Below are 15,006 nucleotides of genomic sequence, written 5' to 3' on the forward strand. Positions count from 1 at the left end.
TACCAGAGGAACTAGACTTTTGGGCCTAGTCACACTTCCCCAAGAAGCCCTAGTCCTCTTCTTATTTCCCTTCGACCTCCTAGACTTGTGTGACCTGTGCCTCCCTAAAAAAAAAAATGGGTCTCAAGAAAAACTGTGTAATTGGGCAAGTCCCCTTTAATGGAGGGGGCGTGCTAGATTGAACTCTATATCCTGCTATTATGGCCCGTGCTAAAGCATTTACCCTTAGAAAAATGGTTCTGGTTAACTTCTGGACTTAAAATCCCCTTACTAGTTAAGTACTATCTTAATTGGAGACAGAATAGGTGGCTTAAGGGAACATAGGAACCAAATGGCCATTTTCCTGCTGATGGGACAATATCGAGACTAAGATTTGGCCACAGAAGATATGTAACTCGTAACTGTTGAAAGCAGTTTTCCTGTTCACAGAAGAGGCTTAGAGCCTGATTTCTAGTGGTGCAAAAGGAAGCTGCAGTGTTACTGTAAAAGAAAAAAAAAAATGTAGCTCATGAAGAGGATTTCTATTTCCACTAGGTGGCGCTGTTGGTTTAGAAATACTATGTGCTTGCCAGCCAAGGGGTAGAGAGAGAGACCTGGAAATGCCATGCACTCTCCAGACCAGTGGCAGAGAGAGAGAGACACTAACTGTGGGTGGCAGGGAGAGTAACCCTCTGTTCCTAGAATATTTCAACAGCATTCCTGTGCTAAACTCCTCATTACTAAATTTCGACAGAGAGAGAGAGTAAGAGACCGCTCATAGAAAAAGAAGGAAAGTTTTGTCTCCTATCCAGAGGCCTTTGGATAACACCAGGGTGTGCCCTGGCCAAAAATTCTCAGTTGCCTCAGAACTTTTCCCTGCTTCACACAGTGGTAAGGTTTCCCCATGAAAGGAAACTGATTCAAAATATGGCCAACATTCCCAATGACCCGTGGGTATTGGGGGGTTCTCCATGTTCTCACCAGCAAGCCTAACATCCGAGGCTTTAGAACGGCACCCCTGATACACGTATTTTTAACCGCTGAAGGATGCCTGTTGATTGATTTGATTTGATTTTAAAATAGAGGCCAAGAGCACCTATAGAACAGACTGTAAGCCTACTCTTACACTCACCACTCTGATGAATATTGTACCTCGGATTCCAGGCCAACGCACCAGAATGATAGGCTCTGAGGACTGGAGGAACAACAGGGTCCTTTGTCTACCACCAATTTAGATAAACGACAGGGACACACGTGGAATGGTTTTAAGGAGCAGAGAGTTTAATAGGAAAGAAAGAAGAAAGAAGCTCCCTAATACAGAGACAAAGGGAGGGGGGCTTCAAGCAGAGAGTAAACATCCTGAGTGCACCAGAAAACTATCCGTTGTATTAGGAGGCTGGAGGAGGTGGTGTTTGATTTGCATAGGGCCCAGGGGATTGGTTTGATCAGGTATGTCATTCACGTAGCCCACAAAAAAACTATAGTCTTCCCACCCTAGCCTTTTAATATTCAAATGCAGGCCACCATGATGTTCTGCACATGTGGAGATATCTGGGGCAGCCATGATGCTTGGCACATGTGGTGACAAGGAAAAGAGGGTGGGAATCACCATATTGGACAGACTCAGTTTCTACTGGCCGGCATTTGCATATCAAAGCTTGCCAGCCTTGCCCTTCAAGAAGCTTTTCTGCTAGAAAAGAAATGTTTTTGGAGCTGCTTAGTAAAAGAAAAAAAACCTTACAAAGGACTCCTTACCCTATCTGCCTAAAATGATTTCATAATAACTCCTATAATAGTTTTGCTATTTCAAGAATTTTCAGCTCTTTAAAATGAGAAGGAAACTAACATTGACTGTGTCAGTAAGTGTGCTGATTGCATTATGTCCATTTTATCTCATTTTAATCCTCACAGCATTTTCACTGTATGGATAAGTAAATTGACACCCAAAGTTATATAAGTAATAAATCAAGTACTGTGGATTGCCTTTAAGTTGGCTAACTCCAAGACTAAATTGAATCAGAACTTTTAGAAATTTCTAGGTTCTCATGTTTTTAGTTTTATATTTTGAAGGCTACTCCATCAGTCATCGTTTGTAATACTTAAAGTAAGTAGAACATTAGCAGTAAATCTGGGGGAAACACTACAATTTCAGTGTCCAGTTAAGTGGCTGAGAATTCTGTCTGTTAAATAATTATCCCTCTTTGAACTCAAAGATGTTTTTCCCCCTTTGCCCAGTGACAGGACCAATAAAGGCATGCTTTTCTGTGATTCTCCACAGTGAATCTTGTTTTGCTCACTCTTACCTTAAAGGTAAACCTCATTGGGATCTCCAGTTTATGTGGGGATTTTTCATTAGATTCCCTCAAATTGATCAGGCCCTGGGTTTTATCTCGTGTTTCTAGTGTCTTACATGGCTATCAGAATTGAATCTCAAGGTCACCAGTTTCAAAATACTTCAGGAATCTTCTGGCTTTGGAGCTCATTTCTCTCCCAAGTCTCATTCTCATTTTTTATGGCCCCTGTGAAGCCTTACTTTCTTGCCAGCTCAACAACTTATTCTGAATTTTTTTTTTTTTTTTTTTTTTTTTGAGACAGAGTCTTGCTCTGTCGCCAGGCTAGAGTGCAGCGGTGTGATCTCAGCTCACTGCAACCTCCACGTCCCAGGTTCAAGCAATTCTCCTGCCTCAGCCTCCTGAGTAGCCGGGACTACAGGCGCACGCCACCATGCCCAACTAATTTTTGTATTTTTAGTAGAGACAGGGTTTCACCATGTTGGCCAGGATGGTCTCAATCTCTTGACTTTGTGATCTGCCCACCTCGGCCTCCCAAAGTGCTGGGATACAGGTGTGAGCCACCGCGCCTGGCAGAAATATTTTTAAAAATAATTTATTCAGCATTTGTACTTATTTTCAAGGTAAGAATTGTATGTCATCCTGCCCAAAATGGAATTCATTGTATTTCTTCTTCATTGTTTTTGTTTTCATTAATTTAAACCACAAAAAAGCAGGAGAAAATGGTGTAGATTTTTTTTCTAAAGAAATAATCATTGGAATTATAAAAATAAGGCTTGATATTTATCTGTCTATATACACACACATATACACACACTCATAAACTTATCTTCATAGAATGGGTTCAGCAAGTATTACTTAGGATCATTTGTGAATGTTCTTTATAATTTGCTTACTTTATTTTTTATAAAGAGTATATATTGCTTTTGCAATAAGAGAAACTAAAATCATGATGGGAAAAAGACAGGACTTTTGTGGAATAAAAATACGACTGAACCAATACACAGAGTATGTGTTGAACATATAACTGTCATAATATCTCATGTATACGTCATCAAACCTCAATTAAATAAGGTGTTTCATGTAAATAAATGTTCTAGACAGACTGTTCCTTCAGCATGAGATTCTATTTTCCTTCAGCATGAGATTCTGTTTTCTTTCAGCCATTTCAGTTGATGCTTTGTAATGTATACTGGGCACTTCCCCACCTTGTTTTTGCACCATGTCCCTTAGTGTTAGACTATATGACCCTATACTGAATAATCCCAGGTTGCCAAATAATGTAGTAGATCCACTTTCTAAACATTAAAAACAAAATATGTTTGTAATAGTTTTTTCCCTCGCTGTACTCTTTCTATAGTATATTTTCTTAAACTTTCTGAAATTAGCTTCTTACTAGAAACACCAGCTGGAATAGTTACTTGATAAAATGATGTCCATTTTAAAAATTATTACCTTCTTTTTAAGGACGAGGAGCATCCAAGATACCTGATCCCAGAACTTTGCAAGCAGTTTTACCATTTGGGCTGGGTCACTGGGACTGGAGGAGGAATTAGCTTGAAGCATGGGTAAGTTTCTGGCAGCCCTTATTACTGGGAACTCTCCATTTGAGTAGACCACAGCAAGTCTAATGTGTTACATCCAAAGAAAAACTGATGATCAGTTTTATGTAATACTGAAGGTATTTCATTTCCAAATGGACAAGTGGACATTTATATAACTGAATGGAAGCAATGTACAAAAGCTGCAGATACAACAAATACCTAAAGATTGAAGAACCAAAATTTCAAATCACAATAATTTAGTCCTCAGTTTTTGGAGTACCAGAGTTAAATAACATGCTACCAAGTATGCTCATATGCCTGAAATTCTAGAGGATCCTCTCTAGGTAGATAGGATTTGTTTCAAAAGTTCAAGTACTTTTTTTTTTTTTGAAACAGAGTTTTGCTCTGTTGCCCAGGCTGGAGTGTAGTGGTGCCATCATTGCTCACTGTAGCCTTGACTTCCCAGGCTTACACAATCCTCCCACCTCAGGCTCCTGTGTAGCTGGGACTACAGGTGTGCACCACCACACCTGGCTAATTTTTTCTGGGTTTTTTTTGTTTTTTTTTTTCTGCAGAGACTGGGTCTCACTATGTTGCATGGGCTGGTCTTGAACTCCTGGGCTCAAGCAATCCACCTGGCTGGGCCTTCCAGATACATATTTTGAAGTCACTTAAATACAGATGAGTAATCATTAAAAATCCTGGTAATTATTTTTTATTGAATCAAAAGAAAGGCAATATGCTTTCTGAGCACCAGTATCATTAATGAATATAGTACCTGCTAATGTGTATTCCTTAGTGGACAAAACAAAATGTACTGGACTTAATTTGAAGCAGAAAGGATAAATAGTATTCAATTGCTCATTGTATTTATTTAGTGTCATTTATTCAAGAAGATGAAGAAATAAAGTATTAGTGTTAGTAAGAAGTAACTTGCTATCAATGAAATTAAGATTATAGAACCTCATTCTAGGATTTCTGATATAGGATTAATCTATTTTTCCTCCTAAAATATGTTAGGAATATTATTGTCTAGAGGCTGTGTGTTAAATTGAGTGATATTGATTTATTTCTTTATTCTAATTCACTTTCTTTAACAGAATTGGATTAATAAAATATTTATGCTGATAAATATAGTCATGCCCCGAAGGAGGCTGCATTGCATATTAAGGAATGGAATGTAAAATATAATCAACATTTTGAACAAAAGGAATTCTATGGCATACCACAAGATGATGCCATTATAATTTTATCTGCTTTAAATTAATGAGTTAATTTAAAACTCATGAAATATTAATTGAACATTGGGAAATATTCATTTAACATTGGGAAATGACAAGAAGTGCCTCTGTTAACAACTATCAACAGTTAGGGATATAAGTATGCTCTTAGTCTAGTAAGATTATGTTCCACATGGTAGATAAATAAATCCATCTGTGCCTCCTCTCTTACCATCATCCTGGTTGCTAATGTGTAAATACAGCATTGCACAAGCTTTCACATTATTTTGCCAAAACTTTCAAGTTGGTCTGTTCACAGCAAACCCTATGATAACATTTATTCTTGGTTTCATTTATCCATTTAAAAGTTGAGTCCCAGCAATTTGGTTTCCCAACTCTATTATTTATAGCAAATCATATTCTAAATGCTGCCTTTAGTTAACTGCTTTTTATTTGCATGTTCAGAAATAGTTTGTGTATGTACAAAATAAAGCTTTCTACCAAATGAGCTAAAATAACCATTTCCAACTGGCTCTTTAAAAACCCAACAAAGTTAAAAATAGATGAATGCAGGACTCAAGATGATTTTTTTCTTTTTATCAAAAAGACATGAAGGACTGTTCTTTCTAGTAGAATTTTACTAATCCATGTACTACCATTGTATGTGGCCCTATAAACCACTCATTGGTACATCTTTTAAAATTAAATGGCTCTTATAGCACTACAATCAGTTTACAGGAAAGTTTCATCATATATGTGAAATGCTTTATCCTTAGTTCTTAATGAGTGTGGAGGTCATGGATGGAAAGAGCCACAGTCATATGGCACTGAATTTGGAATCTTATTAAATTTGTGCTTTACATACTAAAATGAAAATTTTGTAAAAATGTTTATTTTTTTCTCTAATGTTTAAATGACATAATAAATCACTAGCGTTATCAGCAATATTATTCTCATGCTGTTGGTGAAAGTGTGGCTCTTTGATGCTTAGGGCAAATAAATTTGGAATAAAGTGCAAACCTAATAAATTATGTTTCCAGAATAATACAGATAACAAGCTTTTTGGGAACATAAAATAATTACTTATTCCAAGATTTGGCTGGAGTATTCCAGCTTACGCTACAAGTGTGTGGTACCAAAAATTAAGTCAGAAGAAGGAAATAAAAGACCAAGAAAATAATAGTAATCAAGGCAATTCCAGGATACTCAATAGCCACTGTGCTTAGGTTGGGTCCCTACTATTCAAATCTATAATTTCTGCTGGGTGCAGTGGCTCACACTGATAATCCCAGCATACAGGGATGCTGAGGCAGATGGATCACCTGAGATTGGCAGTTCAAGACCAACCTGACCAACATGGAGAAACCCCGTCTCTATTAAAAATACAAAGTTAGCTGGGCATGGTGGTGCATGCCTTTAATCCCAGCCGCTCGGGAGGCTGAGGCAGGAGAATTGCTTGAACTTGGGAGGCAGAGGTTGCAGTGAGCTCAAATCACGCCATTGTACTCCAGCCTGGGCAATAAGAGTGAAACTCTCTCTGTAAAAAAAAAAAAAAAAAACAAATGTATAATTTCCTATTTTCAGAGTAATATTGACAGGTGTCAGAGAGACTGATCCTGTTGCATATGATAAGGACTGCAATTAATCCATATTGTAGACAAAATAATTGAGGCACTGTAAGATTTAAATTATTTTTTAAATGACCAGAAGGTAAATAAAAATAGAAGCAACTGAATATAGATGTATTTTGACCTCTTGGAGTTTGACCCTTGCTTACCACAGTGAAAAAGCAGGAGTACAGAGAAGTTTATTCCAAAATTTAATAACTTGAAATTCAAAATGTTTTCTGTTTGTGGCTTAAAGCACCAAGTAGAGATTTCACTTTAATATTTGGTGTGTTTCTATCCTGAAAAGCTCTGTCATCTTTATATTTTTATCCAGATACCTCTTTCTTTGTAGGTGTAAATATATTTTTCTAAAACATGTTTGGCTAATCTTTTAATTACCCAAAGTTCATCAAAGTCTAAATTAATTTCCATTTTACAAAGACAGTAATTAAAACAGACTCAACATACCAAGTCATTCGAATAAACAGAATACTCTTGGTTTTCCTGCTTTATAGATGGGTTTTACTTACCAGCAGACCATTTTGTATTTTATTTGAGTCTATTCCCAGGACTACATAAATTTCTCCCCACATAAGAAGACCCACAAGTCCACTTATATATTGGAGGTGAGTGGACCATGTTACACAAGGACACAAGATTTGGATCAATGGTATTCATAAAAAGCTCTAGTTAATGGTATCCCAACCCATTCTCCCTGGTTCCAGAGCAATGTCCCTTTATGTTATCCTTACGTAGCAGAACTTGGAAACAGTAGCCACTTCATGAAAGCAGATGCTTATATGCAGCTTACAGTGCATTGGATTTCCACTCACGTTATCAGACATTTGTTTTCTAGACTTTATCAATGGAACCTTAAAGAAACTTTGATTTCACCTTACATTTTTATCAGTTCCAAGCCTACAGCTTTATTAGTAACTTGAACTTCAGCAGCTTGATATATAGGCCATCATACTCCTTTGCACTATGAAATGTTTGATATTTGTTCAATGTCCCTATGTCTGTGACTTACTAGCAGAAGCGAGCATGCAGGTACTGGCATTTTCTTGGTTTGCATATATGCGGCAGCTCATTAATACTCTCAGGCAGCAATTGAAACTGGTAAGTTATCAAAGATATCCAACGAGAGGAGAAAAAGGCCTGATACGTGAGCCAAGGGACGTTTAGTTATTGTTGAGTGTGAAGAGAATTTAGAGAAGATTTGAAATTAATTTCCAAATCAAATTTGACAGCACCTTGTGGTAAATGGTAGGCTATAGCATCCCCCTAAGTACAGCATCCTGTAACAGAGAGATCTTCACATGTAGCCATTCTTATATTTTGAACTCTTTGTAGTTGTTTTAGCTTTATTAGTAAATATTTTCCAAGATATGTATGCTTTTCAAATAGGAAGCATATGATTCTATCCAAAACGTAGCGCAGCGTTAATGCCGTAATTTAAGAACCTGTCCAGCAGAGGTCTCTGAAGTTCATGGTTTAGTAAGAGCATTTCAAACGATCAATCAAACCTGATTCTTTCCATGATAGACATACGCTTCTATTGAGCATGTTTTCCAGGTTGGATTTTAGAATAACTATTCCACATAGGTTAAACTGCTTATTCATGTGTAAAGATGCTAAAGACTTAAGTTTTCAGATTTTTTATTCCAGTAACTGGATAAAAGCCTGGTTACCACCAACTTTGCACTGTTAAAATAAATACATATGAAAACGGGGAAGATAAAAGCAACAACTAATATTTTACTATGCCACCAGCACTACAAAGGCATTGATGTAATTTGGCTTTATTTTTGTACAGCCAAAATCCATAATTAAATGAAGCAACTAGCTGTATTGCTTGATTTATAAAGAACATGCGTGATTGGACTACAAAGATAATACTTTTCTTTGTGCAAAAGCAGGAAGTAAGTTAAATAAATACCAATTTGTATGTTTTTTTATTGCCAGCAATGAAATCTACATTGCTCCTTCAGGAGTGCAAAAGGAACGTATTCAGGTATAGTAAATGGATTCTTTAACCCCAGTGTCTTTTCTTCTTGATGATTGATTGTTTTGTGAAATGGAATTAATTTTAGGAGAAAATGTTCATTTTATCATAACAGTTTGAATAATCAGCAAACATTTGTTCAGTAATTATTAATTTTTTTTAAGGTAGTGATATCCTTCATACAACCAGGGTATGTTTTGAACTCTTATTCAACGTATAGGGAGCAAAAGTGAATAGTGCAATCTTAAATCACAGTAAAGAGCAATTATAACTTTGCAGCCTATGATCTTTATCAGGCTGGTGGCATAATCAGATTGATGGTCTCAGATGAACCAAATTCATATTTCATAATACCAAAGTTATTCTAATTTCAAGTTATGAAACTTTGTTTCAAACTTTGAGAGGTCTCGTTCTGTGTTAATGCCGGAATAATACCCCAAATCTAGTTAAAGCAAACACATAATTATTTAACTTCTAAGACAAGAAAAAAGAAAAGCTACTTTGTTAATAAAACATTTATATTGTTTTTCAATAAACTCTGACAGCTGAAAGCTACAAATCAGAAATACACATGCATTACTAAGAAAAACCTGTGGATCAGATACCCATCAACAGTAAACTGGGTAAAGAAAATGTGGTACATATATACCATGGAATAGTATGCAGCCATAACAGAGGTTAAGATCACATCCTTTGCAACAATATGAGTGGAGCTGGAAACCATTATTCTAAGTGAATTAATGTAGGAACAGAAAAATCAAATACCACATATTCTCACTTATCATGGGAGCTAAACACTGAGTAAACATGGTCACAAAGAAGGGAGCAGTAGACACTGGGGCCTACTTGAGGGTGGAGGGTGGGAGGAGGGTGAGGATGGAAAAACTGCTATCAGTTATTACGCTGATTATATGGGTGACAAAATAATCTGTATACCAGACTCTTATAACATGCAGTTTACCTATATAACAAACCTGCACACATACCCCTGAACCTAAAATAAAAATTTTTTTAAAGAAAAACCTGTAGATCTACATAATTTCTTAAACTTTAAGAAGAATATACCTTACTGAGATTAACCTTTGTGAATTTAGTACCAGCTAAATTTCTCAAAGATTATAGTATTTTACCCTAAAATTTTGCTTTTATTTTACAAAATGTGGGAAAAAATTTTTAACACCCATCTTTGGAATTTCTTTATATAGGCTCTCCGAAATATAGTTGTGAAATTATAGGGCAAAATTGAGAAGCTAAATTGATGAAATGACAGCAGTAGCATCATTACATACATAGTAATTTTCCATATCATTTTTTATCTTCAGATTTTTTAAACTTTTGAGATTTTTATTAAACTTTTGAGAATATTTTTACAAGTAGAAATCACTTTTTTATTTCTCAAAATTGCTAAATTATTTTGAGAAACTATAATTATGTACTTAAAATGTAAGTTAAATATATACATATATTAGCACTCTGTGTATATGTACACTAAATATATACACAAGTGTGTATACTATAAATACTTTCGTGTATTATTTTGTATATGTACACAAGAAAAGGAGCATTTCTAATTGATACTGTGTGGCCTTCTTTTTTTCCCTCTATAAATAGCCTGCAGACATGTTTGTTTGTGATATAAATGAAAAGGACATAAGGGGACCTTCGCCATCTAAGAAGCTAAAAAAAAGCCAGTGTACTCCTCTTTTCATGAATGCTTACACAATGAGAGGTATGAAGAAAATGTATTCAACATAAAGAATATTTGCAGAGTAGACTTCTCTAAATAATGGTCATTATTATTCAGTTAACATTTCTTAGATACCTACCATATGCAAGAACTTGAAGTGCATAAATGTACTCTGTTCTCACATCAACCTATGAGGAATGTCCATTATTCCACTTACCCTCCTGCCCGCCACCAACTTATTATTCCATGCCAGGAAAAATAATCCCATAACCATATGTAAATATATGTATAACTATATGGACTTTTTTCTTTAAAAGCTGTAATTCTGTCTTCATTGAACAGGCGACTTTCTTCTTCCTCCTTCAGGAGCAGGTGCAGTGATTCATACCCACTCTAAAGCTGCTGTGATGGCCACCCTTCTTTTTCCAGGACATGAGTTTAAAATTACACATCAAGAGATGATAAAAGGAATAAAGAAATGTACTTCCGGAGGGTATTATAGGTATTTTTTTCTTTTTCTTAAATAATTTGAAAAGAATTCTTCCTTCTCTTTGATGAGTAGAATACCGATCATTTCATGCATAAATGAGATGTTGTGGGATCTGTGTTAAATAATGCTCCATTTAGTATTATACTTCCAGATCTATTCTTGTGACACAAATAGGATGTCTTCCCTCCTCTCCCACCCCTACCCCAGCTGTGGTAAATTATTAGCAGTATGAATAATGAAATGTTTGTATAAGTAAACTGAAAAAATAGTTGGCTTAGATTTCTGTCATGATGGAAAGACTATGTTCCTATATTGAGGCACCCAGCGATCTCTTCACCTTCACTTTGTCTTCAAAAATGTGAGCTGTGACTAAAGTTTATGCTTCATGATGATTTAATTTAGTATTTCTGAAAGATTTTCATATTTATAAAAGTTTTTTCATTAAAGTAGGTCTCTATAGTTTTAGAATTTTTCAATGTGAAAGGTCATAGGGATAGTAAGTATAGAAGATTACCATTCTAGATGAGTTTAAATAAATTCACCAGCCCACAAAAATGTAGTAATTCTTCATAATTCTAGAATATAATGGCACGAAGAAACATGTTCTCAGTGTTCAGGGACAAGCTAAGCATTTCTTTTGAGTTTGTTAGCATTCTTATTCCTGAACCTTCACCCTTAATTTCCTAAAGGGCTTGATTCTACCTTGCCTTGTTTAGAGGAAAGCGGTGCCAGTTTTACTAAAGTGTTCTTACTGCAATATCATATTCTCACTGCACGTAATAGAATGTACATGTTTAAACTAGTGCACTGAGAAATTTATTTGATTTCAGTTAATATTTATTGTGTGCTTAAAGCATTCCTCAGCACTGTGAAACACCTATTTACAAAAGTTAAATATTTAAATTAAGAGAAGTGTACATACTGAAGAAAATAGAGCCCCAGATTGCTTCTTCCATATCTGGGGCTAAAGAAGAGGGCTTATGGTTGTTATCAGTTTCATATGAATTTTATTGTTTTGGTGAAGAAATAAAAATAGGTCAGAAGAATCAGTTTCTCTGAAAAGAGGGAAAAGGAGAGGTAGAGGAACAGAACATAAGAGAGAGCCTTTGCAATTTTGTGGAGAGGTCAAGCATGTTGGCCCTTTGCAATATTGTTGGACCTAGCTGGGAAATGAGTAATAGAGTCATTATCACAGCTCAGGAGGCAGTGTTATTTTATCTGAATTTGAAGAGAATCCTGAGTCTAATCAAAAGAAGGGCAATGAAAGCTGGATGAGGTAAGAAAGGATGGAGTTTAAAATTCTCTACTGTATTTTTTTTTATCTTTTATAAAAAGAACAACTTTAAAATACAGTCACATGTCACTTCATAATGGGGATATATTCTGTGAAATTGTCACTAGGTGATTTCATCACTGTCTGAACATCAGAGTGTGCATACACAAACCTAGACACTATAGCCTACTACACACTTAGTCTATATTATAGTCTATTGCAGCTAGTCTACTAGCCTGCAGAGCAGGTTACTGTACAAAGTACTGTAGGCAGTTGCAACACAATGATAGGTATTTGTGTATCTAAACATAGAAGATGTAAACAATAAAAAGTGGCACACCTGTGTAAGGCCCTTACCATGAACGGAGCTTGTAGGACTGGAAATTGTTCCAGGTGAATCAGTGAGTCAGTAGTGAGTAAATGTGAGGCCTAGGACATTACACCACTGTAGACTTTATAAACATTGTACGTTTAGGCTACACTAAATTTATTGGAACCATTTCTTAATAACAAATTAACCTTAGCTTACTATAACTTTTTAGTTTATCAAGATTTTACTTTTTTTTTAACTTTTGGACTCTCGTAATAGTACCTTAAAACATATTGTGTATATATATACACACACACACACCTATATATGTATAATATGCATACCTATATATAACATATATATGCCTATATATAATATATGCATATTTATATATAACTATATATACATACCTATATATTATACACCTATATATTATATATATCTTATATTATACACCTATATATATTATATATAGGTGTATTATATATAATAAATGTGTAATTTAATGCTACAGATATGAGAATGTTCTGAAAGCATCATGTCTTTAATAGTTATCTCTAGAAGGTTCTTGCTGTTCTAGTACCACAAACCATGCTTGTGTTTATTGATTTGCCTGTCTACTTTAGGGTTCTGCAGAAATGAAGTACAGTGATTTTGTATTATTGGGAAATTCTTAATATATAATTCAGTTTTTAATCTTTTCTATGCTTTTGATTCTGAAATATATCATTTGCCATTTCCTGTTATAAGTATTATGCTTGTCCCTGCTTCAAGGGAACATTTGTATGATCTTGTTGATTTCTTTGTTAGGTTTTGGTATATTATACAGATTTCTGCCACTTAGGATTAGACCAAGCCTGCCACATTCCCAAGATACCTTTTGATAGAGATGTTTATACAAGATACACTGAATAACATGCAACATCCTGTTCATAATTTGGAGTGGCTTTCCAGATGTAAAAAGCATGTCTCACTGGTTACTTGAAAAAATTACATATTGTATACATACTAATGCTTTATTTGTTTTAATGGAAGAAATAGCTTGTTTTGTCTTACAGATATGATGATATGTTAGTGGTACCCATTATTGAGAATACACCTGAGGAGAAAGACCTCAAAGATCGAATGGCTCATGCAATGAATGAATACCCAGACTCCTGTGCAGTACTGGTCAGACGTCATGGAGTATATGTGTGGGGGGAAACATGGGAGAAAGCCAAAACCATGTGAGTGTAAATCAAAGAACTTGGGAAACAAGTTACCACTCGCTAAATGTGAAAGAGAACAAAGTATGTCAGTTGGTTTAAATTTAAATTGTTTATCATTATTTCTAGATACTTGATTTTTATTTTGTATTCATTCATGAAGAAGTATTTATTGGATGAGCTATTCTTTGGCAAGTCTCAGGAATGTTGATAGAAAGACTAAGGAGACACAGATCCCAAGTTATAAAAGTTTTATTTCAAAACTAGACATCTAGTAAAAAAAACTAGACATCTAGTAAAAAAAAAAAAAAAAGTAAATTTATGTAGGTAGTATATATTTTAAACTCTCTTTTTTCTCCTGAGAAGTATGTAATATGGTTGCTTGACTTGATATGATTCCTTTCCGTGTTTTAAAAATGTTGAGGGCAAAATGAGAATTTGGCCTATAATTGAGAGAAAATATGTACTAGGAACAAAGCAAAGTTAACTGCAAGAGAGGAGAAATGTGATTCTTTAGGATTGGAGAACTCTGTTTCAATAAACACTGGTTCTTTTCGCTTTTTCTTTTACAGGTGTGAGTGCTATGACTATTTATTTGATATTGCCGTATCAATGAAGAAAGTAGGACTTGATCCTTCACAGCTCCCAGTTGGAGAAAATGGAATTGTCTAAGCCAAAAGGAAGTCTAATTATATACAGAGATAAAGCTAAACTTTATTATTTAAATGAAAGCTATTTTTTTAAATGAATTGGAATTTTTCATGATACTACTAATTTGCCACTAACTACTGTAAGTGGTCACCCTAAATCTCTGACATTGGATGTTATTTGCTATATTCTTATAATTTTAAATGATGAGACAGTGAAATGAAATTTTTATACTGTTTTTATTTTTAAATCCCTAACAGCAAAATATTTGACTTTAATTTCTTTTTTATATATACTCTCAGAGAATTCCTCTTAAATTTTAAAGCTGCGGGTGATAATAAAATTCATTGGAAAATTTCTTCCTTGTGGAATGAACATTTTCTTGTTTAAATGTTGGTATCATAAAATGTACATGAAACAGTAAGTCCAAATGTATCCATCGATGTCGATGTCAAAACAATTTTATAGATTTCTCCTATTGGCTTTAATGTTTCCCTGTAGTCTACAATAGGGAACTCATTTTATATTGGGTTCAGTTGTGAAGTTCAGGTCAGCTGATATTCACTCAAATTCCCTTAACCAAACAAATCTTGATCAAACCAGTGATGTAATCAGAAAGTACTTTCTTTAAAATTGTTATAAATTTTAGGTTTGGGGGTACACATGAAAGTTTGTTACATAGATAAACACATGTCACTGGGTTTGCTATACATGTTATTACATCACCCAGGTATTAAGTTCAGTATC

At 34.9% G+C, this 15,006-nt stretch overlaps 1 protein-coding gene across 3 annotated transcripts in view; it reads left to right on the top strand.

Annotated features, from left to right (window-relative positions):
* Positions 1-14,618, top strand: part of APIP (APAF1 interacting protein) — a 31,199-nt gene extending 16,581 nt beyond the window's left edge. For 2 of the 3 annotated variants that reach the window (XM_032283590.1, XM_032283591.1), the window contains exons 2-7: positions 3,738-3,838; positions 8,607-8,655; positions 10,258-10,375; positions 10,700-10,835; positions 13,465-13,632; positions 14,184-14,618. In XM_032283590.1, the coding sequence (XP_032139481.1) occupies positions 3,738-3,838; positions 8,607-8,655; positions 10,258-10,375; positions 10,700-10,835; positions 13,465-13,632; positions 14,184-14,283 (672 nt within the window). In that variant the 3' untranslated portion in view covers positions 14,284-14,618. Of the gene's footprint in view, positions 1-3,737; positions 3,839-8,606; positions 8,656-10,257; positions 10,376-10,699; positions 10,836-13,464; positions 13,696-14,183 lie in introns of all 3 variants that reach the window. The other variant, XR_004270394.1, reaches the window with a different exon arrangement.
* Positions 14,619-15,006: the final 388 nt, after the last annotated feature.

The sequence above is a fragment of the Sapajus apella genome, unplaced genomic scaffold (assembly GCF_009761245.1).
Source record: "Sapajus apella isolate SASKATOON/1434 unplaced genomic scaffold, GSC_monkey_1.0 scaffold14, whole genome shotgun sequence".
NCBI classification, from domain to species: Eukaryota; Metazoa; Chordata; class Mammalia; order Primates; family Cebidae; genus Sapajus; species Sapajus apella.